At 42.9% G+C, this 15,718-nt stretch overlaps 1 protein-coding gene across 6 annotated transcripts in view; it reads left to right on the top strand.

Moving 5' to 3' along the window:
- The window catches only part of ctif (CBP80/20-dependent translation initiation factor), a 170,792-nt gene that overhangs the window by 111,931 nt on the left and 43,143 nt on the right, over positions 1 to 15,718 (top strand). For 5 of the 6 annotated variants that reach the window (XM_084693260.1, XM_084693258.1, XM_084693261.1 and 2 more), the window contains one exon: positions 3,523 to 3,602. In XM_084693260.1, coding sequence (XP_084549386.1) covers positions 3,523 to 3,602 — 80 coding nt within the window. The remainder of the gene's footprint in view (positions 1 to 3,522; positions 3,603 to 15,718) is intronic. The other variant, XM_084693259.1, reaches the window with a different exon arrangement.

Genomic DNA, 15,718 nt, shown 5'->3' with positions numbered 1-15,718 from the left:
CAATGTGTGTGGTGCCAGATAGTGGTGGATTCTAACTGTCTCTACCTCAGCTGTGTGTCTGTTTTTGTTGTTGCGCTATGTTGGAATACACACACACACGTTTCTTGTGTAAAAACATACTGCAGCAGTAGCATTTTGCACCATATTTCCCACTACACTTGTTTTTTTATGTACCTCCAGTAGAAAACATATATCCTAACTCACACAACACTTTTACTGCCTCCCCCTTTCACAACCTTCTTCCACCTCACACTCACTCGTACTCCATCATCAGTAACCATGGCAACATCAGATTCATCAGACACTGTTAGGCTCGGAGCCAGGCAGCTGTTTGACTGACAGCCAAATGTATAAAGAATGAGGTTTCTGCAGTCACGGACAGAGGGAGAGACAGTATACTATATACCTCCTTTTACAACCACACCACCCACCAACTCTCTGCATTTCCCATATGAAAAGGTTATAATCGTAAACAAAAACAAACAAAATAACGAAAACTGGGTGGTAAAAAACAATGGCGTTAACTGAAATAAAAATAAAAGCAAGGCATTACAAAAAAAATGATAACTAATTAAAATAAAATACAATTATAGAGTATATGTCCTTAGTTTTCGTCTATGTCAATGTTTTTCATAGAGCAAATACCTTTTACAGTTTACATTTCTGACTGGGAACCCAGAAATGATGACATTCCAGTCTGGCATAGTCAATGCTCCTTGCCTGGTATGTTGGCGGTACCGAAAGTCGGATGAGAGTCCTAATTGGGATTACTTTAAATATGACTGTGTCAGATAAAAGCAAGTGCCCTGCAGTGGTAGGTGGTGAAATATGTTGAAACAATTTATTAAAGGGAAAATCACACACATTTTTAAGTACAATTGAGAAGCGCGCACAAGGAGGCTAACCTAGCTTACCTTGATAAGGTAAAGGACAACGCCAAGCCCCCCTCCCCCGAAACATAAGAGAACCCCGGTACAGGGCTAGGCAGCATGACGGATACAATCGTAGGACAGAGAACACTACAGCAATGCTTTTACCGGAGAACCAATGGCTGCTGGTTAGTAAATACGCAGGAACACCACAAACGGGAGGAAGCGTTGGTTATTGATACTGGGATGTCTACACAATTGTGCACAATGTTTTTTCTGACGTTGACAGATAACCCATAGCTTATTACAAAATACTAAAACCAACACTAAAACGAATTACAACTCAACTAAAATTAAGCATTTTCAAAAAATCTAAACTAAACTAGAAAACCCGCTTTAAAAACTAATTAAAACTAAACTGAATTTGAAAACAAAAAGTCAAAACAAAATAAAAATAAAAACTAGTGGTGGGCATAGATTAATTTTTTAATCTAGATTAATCTCACTGTAATCTTGGCGTTAATTTAGATTAAAATGGCTCATTTGAATTCCACCGAAGGCATACAGAATATGTGTGCTCCCCAAATAATGACTTAAAGTAAGTCTTTGAGAATGGGTTTCTCAAGCCAGGTGAGCGAGGAGATTAGTTAGCTTGGCTGATAGAGCTGTGCTGTGTTAAGACTGGAAGAACTCCCACAGTAAACTAATTGCGCATAGCACAAGGTGCCATCAACCTTAGTCTTGTCGAGGTTTTCATTGGGAAGCTTCTTAATAACACATTTTCCCTGAAGCAAACCCAGCGGCTTATAGCTGCATCCATGTTAGCACGTCAAGTTTGATGTGGTAATTTCATACACAAGGCATACACACACGTTCGAAGACTCGTTCTCGCCCCCTACAGTGCAATTTGGCTAGTTATACATCCGCAATAAAATATCAAGGAGAAAGTCATCATAGCTTGCGTTACTGTTTCCTGTCCGACAGGAAGCAGTGCGTTAAGCTGGGAACACGAGTCTCTGATTCCCGGTCCATCAGCACCGGATCTCCTCAGGGCTTTGTCCTTTCTCCTCTGCTCTTCTCCCTGTACACCAACAGCTGCACCTCGAGTCATCTGTCTGTCAAACTCTTGAAGTTTGCGGACAACACCACCCTCATTGGGCTCATCTCTGAGTCTGATTATAGGTGGGAAGCTGACAACCTGATTGTGGCTGACCCCTCCCACCCTGGATACTCCGTTTCAGCTACTCCCCTCCGGCAGAAGGCTGCGGTCCATCAAGACCAAAACCTCACGCCACGCAAACAGTTTCTTCCCATCCGCTGTTGGCTACTTTAACAAGGCCAAGGACTCACACTGACTTTAAATCACAAGCTGCACAATGACACCCTGCACATTGCAATTTGCACTATTGTATCATTCTTTTGCATCAGTTTTTTTAGGTTAGATTGTAAATTATGACTACTTATATTATATATTTTATTTTATTCCCCTTAGTATTAGCTAGACCCCCCTTAGTATTAGCTAGACTTTACTCTTTTTTATAGTTAGTCCACATATTTAAGTTTCAATATTCCTATATGTTTAATGTATGCACCTCCCTGCCATAGTAAATTCCTTGTTTGTGCAAACATTCATGGCGAATTCATCTGATTCTAGTATAGACCCAGCTCCCAACCCAACTTTGAGAATAGATTAACGCAGCGCGTTAACGCCGATAATGGCCCACCACTAATAAAAACGAGTGAAAAATGCAAAACTAAAAGAACCTTGCCATGTGGTTACTCCCTTTTTGTCTGTCCCTCCCTCTCTCTCTCCCGCAATCTCCCAAACTATCATTGTGAGCTTGTCATGAGGAAAATTGTAGACTGCCAACATTCCTGTGAGTCATTGGGTTTGAACTCCTGTGCCATGCCAAGCCGTGTCCTGTAGGTTGGCCCTTAGTCCTCCCTCAGCCAGACAGTGGTTGGTTTAGCCAGGTGGCAGGGTGCTTGTCATTTGCCCTCCCCCTGCGGTCTCCAATATTGTGTCACCCATTCATTGTATGACGTTGGGAACGTTGTAAGACATAGGGGATGGGTGGTGAGACCAAGCTAGTGGCCAACTAGTAGTCCTCAGAGTGTGTGATTTCTGTCAGAGGGACATCACATTGGCCTTCCGTCTGTGTCACATTTCAGTGTTTCCCCTACCATTGTTTTGGAGGGAGGGCTATATATTTTATATGCGAGATTAAGCTGTTTTCACATATACAAGCAATTCGCTTCTTGTTCGTCACCTCAGAAGCTCAATTCATTTGAAAACATGCATCTTTTTTTAACATAATAACAACATGAGGCTCAGGTATTATATTACATTAAGCTCTTTTTTTGCATGCATGCATGCAAATTATTTTGAAAACAATTGGCTCGCACGGAAGAAAAAAAAGTGATAAGTAAAGTAAAGATGTATTGCTCGTCCACATGCCCTAATAAACGCATAGAATATGGTTTCCTTCTCTTGCTAGGCTACTTGTTCGTACTGCCAGGCATCTCATACAGCCTTGTGGGGCCAGTCACATGACATCCATTGAAAATGAATGGGACCGCCCCCCCTGAAAAATCCAAAGCGAAACTGCATTTACAGTTAATTAATAGTTACCTCTCTCTCCTTCTCTCTCAGCAGGCCTTCCCACCCCTTCCTAATGAAGCTGAAATTGCACACACCAAAAAACTATTCCGACGCAAGAGGAACGATCGACGGTAAGGGTTCTCACACACACCATTTTTTTAACCCTGTTCTTCAGTCAGTTCGCCCATCTTGTTAACACTTCTCCGAGTTGCATGTGTGTGTGTAACGTGTCACCCTCAATCTCATGTGGATGAGTACATACCATGTTTCCTGACTGCAGCATCCTCAATTTAATCCTGTTTAATCTGAAAAATGTTTCAGGACATGATGTCATCAAAAAGGTTTTCCTTGGTTGCTAAGAAACCAGCAAGAACGCCAGAAAGAAATATTTAGGAGTCTTGACTGAAAAGTAGGAAAGTTTAGCCAGAGTTTAAAAAGCAACACATATTCTCTTTCATCTACTTTTAAAAGCAAAGGCTTTGATTTCTATATTCTATATCTGATATTGTGAGTGTGTGTGGATAAATTGACAGAAAGAGTAGGAGCTTAACTCCTTTTTGATGCCAGACCTAAGTGTACAATATAGACAAGGGATTGATTGTGTGTGTTGCATTACAGATGGTTTTCAACCATCTGTAATGCATTGCTGCAGCAATCTGCTAAGGCCATGGTCCACGTTTTTGGCAGGGCTGGGTTGTTTCTGTGTTGACAAACCCCATTACCCTTCGTCGACTAAAGGCACTTTGTCGCCACAAAAACGTTGTAACCTAAACCGTGCAACGGAACGTAAATCCCAATACAAGCAACTCAATGCTACCAAGACAAAACGTTTGACACCGAGGTTGTCTGTGTAGTCCAAATATTAACAGAGTTTTAGGGGGGCAAAAAGAATAATAATAATATATATGTGACATAACAATGGTTGTGCCCTTGCCGAAGGCAAAGCACACCCAATAATAATAAAACCTACGATAACAATAGGTTTCTTCCTACCGAAGGAACCCTAAAAAAATAATAAAACTAACAATAACAATAGGTTTCCTCCTTATGGAGGAATCCTAATAAAACTAACAAATATAGCTGCAAACAGCAATGGCGGATTCCTCCAAACATTGCAAACCATTGAAAAATGTATATTCTTCACAAATTGTCACTGTATAGAAAAATCCATGCTGCAAACCTACCAATGGGATACCAAATCTGACCAAATCCAAATATGGTTGCAGGCAATGAGGTGAGGTGGCCAAGCAGTCAAATTACCCAGAAAACATTTTAGACATCCTCAAAAGAGGGTAACGAGTACACACGGCAAGTTTGGTGTGAATCCATCAAAGATTTGCTGAGATACAACCCAACTTCCTGTTTGCTGGCTTAACAGCACATTTTGATTGCCCGTAGCGGGCAAACGGTTTTGAAAATCAAAAAACCATGTGATAGCTTTTGTGAGGCTTGGTCTGAAGATAATATCAGCCGAATATGCTGAAGATTGGACAACATGTGTAGGAGGAGTAGAGAAAAAAAGTTTTTCAATGAATTCAAAAAGGCGGCCGCATCAATTCGGCTATTATCACAAATTATGAGTCACACACGGGATGTCCCAAGATATCATGAGAGAAAGAAATCACTTAATAAAGCCAAACAAATCAATAGAGTTTGGCCAAAACACATTTTTGCTTCCTGCGGCCACGTCCAGTGATCACATGACACCAAATTGTGTGCACATCCTCAAAAGAGGGTTCCAAGTCATCATACCAAGTTTGGTGTTGATATCTCAAAGATTTGCTGAGATTTGATCCAATTTCCTGTTTGGTGTCTTTGCTGCCGATTTTGATTAGCTGTACCGGACAAACGGTTTTGAAAATCAAAAATATTTTGATAAGTTCTGTGAGTGTGGCTCTGACGATGATGTTTGCCAATTCTGGGGAAGATTTGACAGAATTTGAAGGAGAAGAAGCGGAAAATGACGTCATAGGGTGTATTGAACTTGTCTCCATCCAGGGAATCCAACGGTATCTCATTTTTGAAAATCGGTCATACGGTTCAAAAGGTATTTACTCGCATTGTAGAGGGTTGCCCTTTGCAACCCCAATGGGTAGCAGCACAACAGTGAGTGATCCAGGGTTCAGCCAAGGGGTGGGAAGCATCACTGTCACACACACACTGTCTCTTATTGAACTTTAAAACAGTCTGTGCAGGTATGAGTGTGTGAGGGTCTCGCATTCTTTATTTCTATCTCTCCTTCTGTCTCGCTCTGCTACTTCTCTCTCAATTGAGCTTTCTCTATCCATCTCATTCTCCATCACTTCCTCTGGTCCAATGCTACGATTGAATCATCCCAGTGACCCACTTATATTTCATCAGAGCTCCTTGCCATTCCACCTCTCTAATATTGGCTCTCTCCCTGTTAAACAGTGTTATGCAAAGGCTTATTTCTAATTTCTCCAGCATTTCATACTGTAGGGGGTGTGCATGTGCTTGTATCTGTATGTGCATGCCACGCACCGCTGGCAGGCAATACACTGGTGGTCTTGTTAATCTTGAGTTTTCTGGCAAACTGACAAATCCGTCGCTTTACACCTTGCTGCTTCAAAATCTGAGATAACACCAGCTAGTAGGGGTGTAACAATATATCGTGGAACAATATATTGCAATACAGTATTTTTACATTATGTATTGTAGAGTTATGGCAATATTTTTACAATATGATCTCCGTTTGATCCTATTGGTTGAGCTACCAGCACGCAACCTACTCTGCACCTGCGTCATGCGTGCATTCATTGCATTCACAGAAATCGCTTGAACTGAGTGAACTAAATTGTATGTACAACAAAGACAATTATTGCAAATGTTTAATGTTTTGGACACAAATCTGGTAATTTCGTTTTATTTAAAATGTTGTTAAAAATATCGTGATACGTATTGTGTATTGTGATACGTATTGAATCGTGAGCTGAGTGTATCGTTACACCCCTACCAGCTAGCGATTTACATTACTCACATACACAACACAAGGGAATCAGGTTTTTTTTGTCACGCCCCAAAATTTCCTGCGCGCTGATCTGTGTACTTCCACGGAATTACAAAAAATAAAGTTTTTCAAGGATATTTCATTTAATTAATTTCATTTAGTCATTTAGCAGACGCTCTTATCCAGAGCGACTTACAGTAAGTACAGGGACATTCTCCCCGAGGCAGGTAGGGTGAAGTGCCTTGCCTAAGGACACAACTTCAAGTTCAAGTTTATTATCATATACTCATAAACAGCATTTTCAGTAATGAAATTCTTTGTGCTCAATGTCCGTTCAACTTAGAGAATAAATAATTTAAATACTGGAGAATGGAGAAAAAGGGTATCAAAAATGAATTTTAAAAATGTAGTGCAAAAAGATATTTCAAGGACAGTTCAGCATCCTTATGCCATGTAGGTAAAAACGATCCCCATGTCTGCTGGTACGGGACCTTACACTCTTGTATTGCCGTCCAGAAGGCGGGAGGGAGAAAAGACTATGGCAGGGATGACTAGGGTCAGAAATGATCCGCTTGGCCTTTCTCCTGCAGTGCTGGCTGTAAAGGTCCTGAATGGATGCTAATGCAGTCCTTGTAATACGCTGTGCAGATTTGACCACTCTTTGTAGTGTCTTCCTGTCCTTGGCAGTTGCCAAACCATGTTGTAATGCCACCAGTTAGTATGCTCTCAATGGTGCAGCAGTACAAATTGGTCAGTATAGTGCAGTCCATGCCAAATTTCCGCTGTCGCCGCAGAAAAAATTGCCTCCGTTTCGCTGTCCTTGTAACCACACTAATATGGTGTGTCCAGCTCACATCAGCTCAGATCTTCGCTGATGTTGATACCAAGAAATCTGAAACTTTTGACTCTCCACAGCTGTGCCCCCGATGTGAATGGGTGGATGTTCTCCCTGCAGCCGCCTGTAGTCCACTATCAACTCCTTGGTTTTTGCTACATTAAGCAGCAGGCTGTAATCCTGACACCAGGATGTTATTGTTGCCACCTCTGCTCTGTAGGCAGACTCATTGCCATTCTTGATGCAGCCAATAATGGTGGTGTCATCAGCAAACTTAATGATGGTGTTAGAGCTGTTAGTGGCTGCACAATCATAGGTGAACAGGGAATACAACAGTGGGCTTAACACACAACCCTGTGGGGCACCAGTACTGAGTGTTAGACTGGTTGAGGTGATGTTACCTTGCCGTTCTGCCTGTGGCCTGTCTGTCAGGAAGTTCAATATCCAGCTGCACATGGAGGGACTGATGTTCAGGTTATGTAGTTTCATGATGAGCCTGGATGGTACCATGGTGTTAAAGACGGAGCTGAAGTCGATGAAGAGCCTCTGCACATACGTGTTGTTCTGACCCAGGTGAGAGAGAGCAGTGTTCAAGGCCAAGGTTACAGCATCATCTGTAGACCTGTTCGGCCTATATGCAAACTGGAGTGGGTCCAATGCAGGTGACAGGCAGGATGTAATGTGGTCTTTGACTAACCTCTCAAAGCATTTCATCACAACAGAGGTGAGTGTGACAGGGCGGTAATCATTGAGACAGCTCACTGATGGTTTCTTATGGACTGGGATGATGGTGGCCCTCTTGAAGCTATTGGGGACGACAGACTGGGACAGGGAGAGGTTAATGAGGTCAGTGAACACCACTGCCAGATCAGGAGCACAGGCCTTGAGTACACGGCCAGGGATGTTGTCAGGTCCCGGAGCTTTATGCACATTCACTCTCCTGAATGACTTGCACACATCAGTCACAGATACCTGGAGAGGGCAGCTGTGTTGCTCCAGCATTACCTCTGACCTGGTGTGAGACTCAAATCGAGCATAAAAGGTGTTCAGCTCCTCTGCAAGAGAAACGGAGACCTCTGCTCGATGGCTCTCTCCTTTATAATCTGTGATAGTCTTCAACCCACTCCACATGTCTCTGGTGTTGGATCCTGTGTAATAAGACTTCACTGTACTGTCTCTTTGCCAGCTTGATGGTTTTTCTGAGTTCATATTGGGCTATTTTGTTCTCACATAGGTCTCCAGAATGATAGGCTGCTGTACGGGCTTTGAGTGCTGAAGACACTTCTCCATTCACCCATGACTTCTGGTTTGGAAAAGTTCTGACATTCATTCGCTGTACAACGTCACCAATGCACTACATATATAGCCTAATACAAACTCTGGGCCTCATTTACTAACAGGGTTGCGCCCATTTCAGGCGTGAAATAGTGGGTAAAGACAGCACCGTATTTACAAAGGAAGTGCACTTCAGTAAAAATGCAGATTGCCGCTGCTGGGAGGGTATAAGAGAAAAAGGGTGTGTATATTTGTAGCTACTGTTCGCTGAACTTTTTTTTCTTTTTTTCTCGAATCACTCATGGTGGCAGATGCAGGCGATTTTTCCCGTATTTTAACGGCGCGCTAATTAACACTAATGGGCGCTGATTACACAACGATGATCTGGTTTGATAAATACAACGCAAAATGCGGAAATACACCGTCTGCTATTTGCGGTTGGGCAAAGGCGCAGGTTAAGCTGCGGTCGCAATGTTAGTAAATGAGGCCCTCAGTGTATTCATGGATGTTAACAGCGGCATCCCAAAAAATTCACCAGCCTGTTTTTTGAAAACAGTCACGTAGTGCCTTATCTGACTGCTCTGTCCAGTGCTGTATTGAGCGAATCACAGGCTTTTCACATTTCAGCTTCTGCCTATAGCATGGTAGTAGGAGAACAGAGGAATGGTCCGATTTGCCGAAGGCAGGGCGGGGGCGGCTTTGTAGGCATGACTATACGGCGAGTAGGCGTGATCCAGAATATTTTCACCTCGAGTTGGAAAGGTAACGTGTTGGTGATACTTCAGTAAAACCTTCCTGAGGTTGGCTTTGTTGAAGTCGCCTGCCACAATGAATGCAGCCTCTGGGTGTAGAGTTTCCTGCCGATCGATGATTTCATACAGTTCATCCATAGCCCATTTTGGTGCTTGGGGTGGAACGTAAACAGCGACAAAAACTGCTGCAGAAAATTCCCTGGGCAGATAAAATGGTCTGCAGTTGACCATTAGATGTTCGAGGTCAGGTGAGCAGCCCGACAATGTTTTTTGGGCATCCACACACCACTGGTTGTTAATCAGGAAACACACACCACCTCCTCTGTTCTTGCCTGAATGAACTGTTCTGTCCTGCCGATGAATGGAGAGGCTACCGGGTAGGATGACAGAGTCTGAAATTGAGGGGTCCAGCCATGTCTCCGTAAATACAAATGCATTGCAGTCCTTAATATCCCGTTGAAATTAATTCAGCTTGTTATCAAGTGACTGGACGTTAGCAAGTAGGATACTAGGAAGCGGAGGGCGGTGCTGTCATTTCCTTAATTTCACAAGCGTCCCGGCTTGTCTTCCCCTTTTCCTCCGGCGGCGTCTTTTCACAGGTATCCAGGGTAAACAGCCAGGTAAACAACTCTGGTAACCAATGGAGTGAAAGTCCCAAGATGCGTTTGTAATTTGTAAATTTAGATATATTCAGGAAAGCCTCTCTGTCGTACGTGGTTAGCGCTTGACGCGTTGTTAATACATGTGAAAATAACATTATAAAGATGAAAAAAGTGTTGAGTTGAGGAGGACACTGAGCGTCATATCTCCGGCGCCGACGTCACGTCACTTTGCACGGCCGGGAATTGAACCAACAACCTTCTGATTAATAGCCCGACTCCCTAACTGCTCAGCCATCTGACCCCCCATATGATATTGCAAAGGACTACGGTCGTAAATGTAGTGTTCAAGGCTGTACAGGGAATGCTGACACTTTTCAGAGTCTTCCCAAATAACCAAACACTCGACGGGCTGTGATGTTTGTCTATGAGAAGAATCCTGGGCAGTTTGACTATTCGACATTTACACATTTGCTTGAACCATTTCACAGAGGACAGTTATGAAAACCTGGGACAATGTAAAGCAGGATTTGCTATGAAGCTGTTGCTCAAAAGAGGTGCTGTTCCGACCTTATGTTCATCACATCCGTAAGCTGTAGTAGGATGTTGTCGCTAACAGTTATTAGTAATGCTAAGGTATCCTGCCTGTATCCAGCATAGGTAGAATGTGTGATGATTTAGTTTACTGGCAATGGGGCTTATGTTATTTCATGTTCCTGACTGTGTTTCATTCAAATAAATAACCTGTGTTGTCATGTAAATCTACAATTCAAGATGCATGTTTGTCCAGATCTATTTTTCAGCAAGATCGCTAGAGCTAACTGAAGCTGAGTTGAATCACGATACTTTGTTTGCTAAGCTGTAGTGCTAAGGTTAAGCTGTAGCGCTAAGGTTACCCACCTAAGTCGATCCTGTTTGCTTTGACAACAGAAATGGAAACAACTAACGTAATCATTTCAAATGATATCTAGTCAATCTGTTGAAAACAGTGTTGTGTAGACACAATAGATTTATTTGTACGTTTTTATTTCATGTTTCAGTGAGTGAAAAGATAGAAAAGGTTGAACCTGGCCAATGACCTATTGCCCTGATCATCGAGCATGGCATACATTCTTGTAGCCATCTTTGGCTTCCCGTGTGGATAAACTTTTACCAGACAAATCTTTGCACATGATCTTCCTGTGCGGCCTTCTCCACAGACTTCTATGCAGTTTGTGCTGACATTAGTGGATTGTTCCCGTTCTGCTCCCTCCCAGCCGTTCTTTACAGCAAGATCAGCGGCCTTTGATGACCAGGGGGGTGGACCAGGATGCAGAGCACTGATGTGGTTCCTACTGTCACACTCCACGCACTGAAGTTCTAGATGCACAGCACTTAAAACATATGCCATTATCTTTAAGAAATGCTTTTCTTTCCTCCTGTGTCTAGCTACTGTTACCTTAATCCTCTGCACTTTTTAAGAGGGTGGGCCTTATCGTGGATATGACGGTGCTTAGCCACATCATCGGATTTGTTTGCATTCTCATGACCAGTAGCGGAGTCTACGTCTGTCCTATGCACTGCCAAAGCCGTTTTTTTATTGAATTTGAGTGTTGGCCTGTCATGTGAATTGAAGCTGACGCTGGACAAAGTAAAGCTCGGGTTGTTTCTAATTTTTGCTTCGAGACACACAAAGGCCGCATTTCCCAGATTAGTTAAGAAGCTCTTCACGCTAAGAGTTTCTTAGGAGCGTTCTAAGAACGCTCTTAGAACGCTCCTAAAAAGCTCTTAGCGTGACGATGACCTCCGAGCTCTGTAGGACTCAGGTGGACATTGCGGTGTGGGCGCGTATGGAGAGTAAGGGAATGCAGGAGTGCCTAGTGGTACGCCGTGTTGCAATACGTGATGTGGCCTCTCTCTATTTACAGGTGTAGGCTTCATAGGAGGACTAGGATTTTGCGTCAAGTGTGAGTATGGATTCTGAGATGATCCCTGATGCTGACGTTGCATGTTAAGCAAGGGATGTATCCTCCTGCAGTGGAGGGAGGCCTTCTACTTCCTATCAGTGGCTCATCTATAGCAGTGCTGACTGGTTCTGGGTTAGGTGATGGCGCAGGCAATCCGTTCACATAGTCTCTTGTGTGCTCTTCTGAACTATCTACACAGAACGTCTGTCTCGGGCCATTAAAGACAACTTGACTCATCATACGCTGTTCTAAGGCTTCAGCATTTACGTGTTCTTCTAGCGCTTCGGCCTATGCTATAGTGGCAGCAGCCTCCTTTTCAAGAGTAAGGGCTTCTAGACTTGCTTCTAATCTTGCTTTGTCTATTTTCATTGCAGCCTCTCTCGCCGCATAGGCTGTTCGAGTCTTTGCTGCCTCTGCTTTGGCGCGGGCTACTGCTGCTGCAGATGGTGCCGTTACAGAGCCGGAGTGTTGTGAATGTTTGTCCGACATACCTCCGTCTTTGTAGTAACTTGTTTACTCCTTTCAAATACGTCTTTTTACTATACTGTCCTCCAGGTGTGTTTCTTAACACATGTCAACAGCCAGCCTAAAGCCTAGTTTATACTTATGTCGCCGACACTTTTGAAATGGTCGCCGACAAAGAAATAAAAGTGTTGCTGAAGCTGCTGCATTTATACTTTGGCAAACACATAGCTATGGTTACTTTGTTTACGCTTTGTAGCCTAGGTGATCGATCGGAGAAAAATGGCTGTAGCTAATTTTGAAAGGTGTGGATATGTTCTAACTTGCTCTGCTAATCTCTCCTCTATTCCTTCCATCTTAAACAGCTGTTGAGCGTTCACTGAAAATTCAAAACAATGCAGTCAACGACACGTGCCGTCTATCTAGCCAATCACAATTGCGCGACACTATTTCAATCAGGAGAGACCTGGGATGAGTGAAAGATGTTTATTTACAGAATGATACATTTACTACAGTGTTTGGAGCTTAGACCCCAGGGAATTATAGATCAACGGGCGCCTGCCCAACATCCGAAGAAGAATCCCCCATAGAGTCCAGACACTGGTGGCGGTGGCGCAGCCGACAACCAACAAGTCGAAGAGCAGACGAGGAACCGGGTGGCAATGGGGAGGTGGAGGGTCGCACGCATGATAGCATGCATAAACTACACAGGGAGAAACTCGTATTTAAAAGGCACGGGATCATGTGACAGTGTTAATTGATAGACGGGAGGCAACTCGAAATGAACCCGAATGAAAGCCCGACATAGGAACAGAGGAAGTAGAGCGCTCTTAGCGGGAGGAGTGAGTAGTGGACATTATCGAGTATGTCCGAGTGCAGGGATCGGTCTTGCCTGACTGAACTTGCGCTATGCTTCATGTGACGATATCAGCGCCAGTAGAAATTTCTCCTGGTAGGCGACACTTTCAAGCGACGGTTAAAAATGTCGACCGTGACGCCATTTCTGTCTGCGACCTTTTCAAAAGTGTCTGGGACCAAAGTATAAATTGGGCTTAACTGTTTTCATATAGACGCGAAGTCCAAGCTCCAAGTTTTTTAATGAAACAGAGTAAAACTGAAAGTATACAAAAAATGTTTTGCAATTATGATATTCAATTACAATCCAATTTGACAGAATAAAGGTATATTAGTCTCTTGAGGTCTTCGGTGTAATTTTGTTGAAATAGCTTAGTATGCTAGCACATTTTATGGCAGCAGGAAAAGTGATATACTGATAATCAGAGAAATAACTGAAATTACTAAGATCTATCATACAATTATAATTAACCAAAAGTATTTATGAATGGTACTTACAGACAATGCGTTATAACATTTACATTTATGCATTTAGCAGACGCTTTTATCCAAAGCAACTTCCAAGAGAGAGCTTTACAAAAGTGCATAGGTCACTGATCATAACAACGAGGTAGTCCCAAACATTGCAAGCAGCCAAAACATGAAGCATACATTGTGAAAAGCTAAACAAGTGCCAAGGGAAGACCCATAAGAGCATGCAGTTATACAAGTTACAAATGAAAACAACATGAACCCCGAAAATTGCAAGACTGAACCTGTAGAAGAACAATCAACAGTAACATTTTTATAAGGACATTTTTTATAAGGAATTTACATAAATACAAGGATTGATATTGTTTGGGATTAAGAGTTTGTTGTTTGTGTTATCAACGTGAAAAATGAATTATTTAAGATCTGGCTTCTGTTACCATGGAAACAATAAACAATAACATGAGTCAGCTGTTGCTGCTGCAAAAACAGAAAAATACTGAAATTCTAAAATGGCCACTAGATGGCGCTAAACTGCCAAGCCTATTCTCAATGCTTGCTATGGGCAGAACATACCCTATTTAGAGACCTTATGGAACAATGTGAAATACTCAAAAAACCCAGTCAATCACCCCTTTAAACTTCAACAGAGTACCCGCCTTCAAGGAAATTAACGCTTGTCAATGGGCAGTGGCCAGACTCTATGTACAAATGAAATGTACGAGAGTCTGGTAGGACCAGGCTAGAGTGAAGGAGGTTCTCACCCAAGATTTGACAGTACCTGACCCCGTCCATCGTCCCTTTGATGCAATGAAGTTGTCCTGTTTCCTTAGCAGAAAAATGCATAATGTTTCCACCTCCGTGTTTGACGGTGGGGATGGTGTTCTTGGGGTCATAGGCAGTATTCCTCCTCTTCCAAACACGGCGAGTTGAATTGATGCCAAAGACCTTGATTTTGGTCTCATCTGACCATAACACTTTCACCAAGTTCTCCTCTGAATCATTCAGATGTTCATTGGCAAACTGCTGACGGGCTTGTACATGTACTTTCTTGAGCAGGGGGACCTTGCGGGTGCTGCCGGATTTCAGTCCTTCATAGCATAGTGTGTTATGTGTTAATGTTAATTGTTTTCTTGGTGACCATGGTCCCAGCTGCCTTGACATCATTGACAAGATCCTCCCGTGTAGTTCTGGGCTGATTCCTCACCGTTCTCATGATCATTGCAGGTGAGATCTTGAATGGAACCCCAGGCCGCGGGAGATTGACAATTCTTTTGTGTTTCTTGAGTTTTCTAATTATCACACCAACTTTTGTCACCAAACTTTTATTAGCCCATTCCAGCCTTGTATAGGTCTACAATCTTGTCTCTGCCATCCTTGGATAGCTCTTTGGTCTTGGCCGTAGTGGAGAGCTTGGAATCTGATTGCTTCTTTATACAGGTAACAAACTGAGATTAGGAGCACTCTCTTTGTTAGATGATTTTCTGTCAGAAGGTAGGCCAAGGAATGCACCACAATGGAAAAGAGTTCACTTTGTTTATTAGACGAGCTCGGATCACAAAACCAATCCACGACAGAGTGGTTAGCATGAGTGGGAAACGTCTCTCAGATGGCAATTATATACATTAGCTGGACAGTACAGATATAGTGACTACCAAAACATGCCCTTAAACAGTACACATTCCACGAATGATGCACATGGGAAACGACACACAGGTTATGTGGTCATAACTGAGTTTGGAGACCATTATCTACTTCTTTGCTCTTCAGAGGTTGCACAGAGCACATTCCCAAATCTATACGTGTTCTTCCAGGGGCCCGCAGCACGACCTCTTGACCTCACGAAGACACAAGCTTCATACCACCTTATTCTCAGGGGGTCTACTGTAGAAATGATTATGGGTGCAACTTCCGGTGAGTAGCGGAAGTTGCGGTTTGCTATACGTTAGTCCCAGCCAGCCGTCAACAGTGATTCTTTCTAAAGTAATTTCAACTGTAATTTAACTAAAACTGCTTTGTTGTCTTTTGTAGTGTTATTATTATTGTTATAAAATGTCATTGCGGAGCTCTGTTGCGCTGCAGCTTTA

The sequence above is a fragment of the Hypomesus nipponensis genome, chromosome 27 (assembly GCF_054491055.1).
Source record: "Hypomesus nipponensis isolate SF chromosome 27, ASM5449105v1, whole genome shotgun sequence".
Lineage (NCBI taxonomy): Eukaryota > Metazoa > Chordata > Actinopteri > Osmeriformes > Osmeridae > Hypomesus > Hypomesus nipponensis.
Note: the sequence above shows the minus strand (reverse complement) of the source record. Positions and strands in the feature narration are given on the sequence as shown.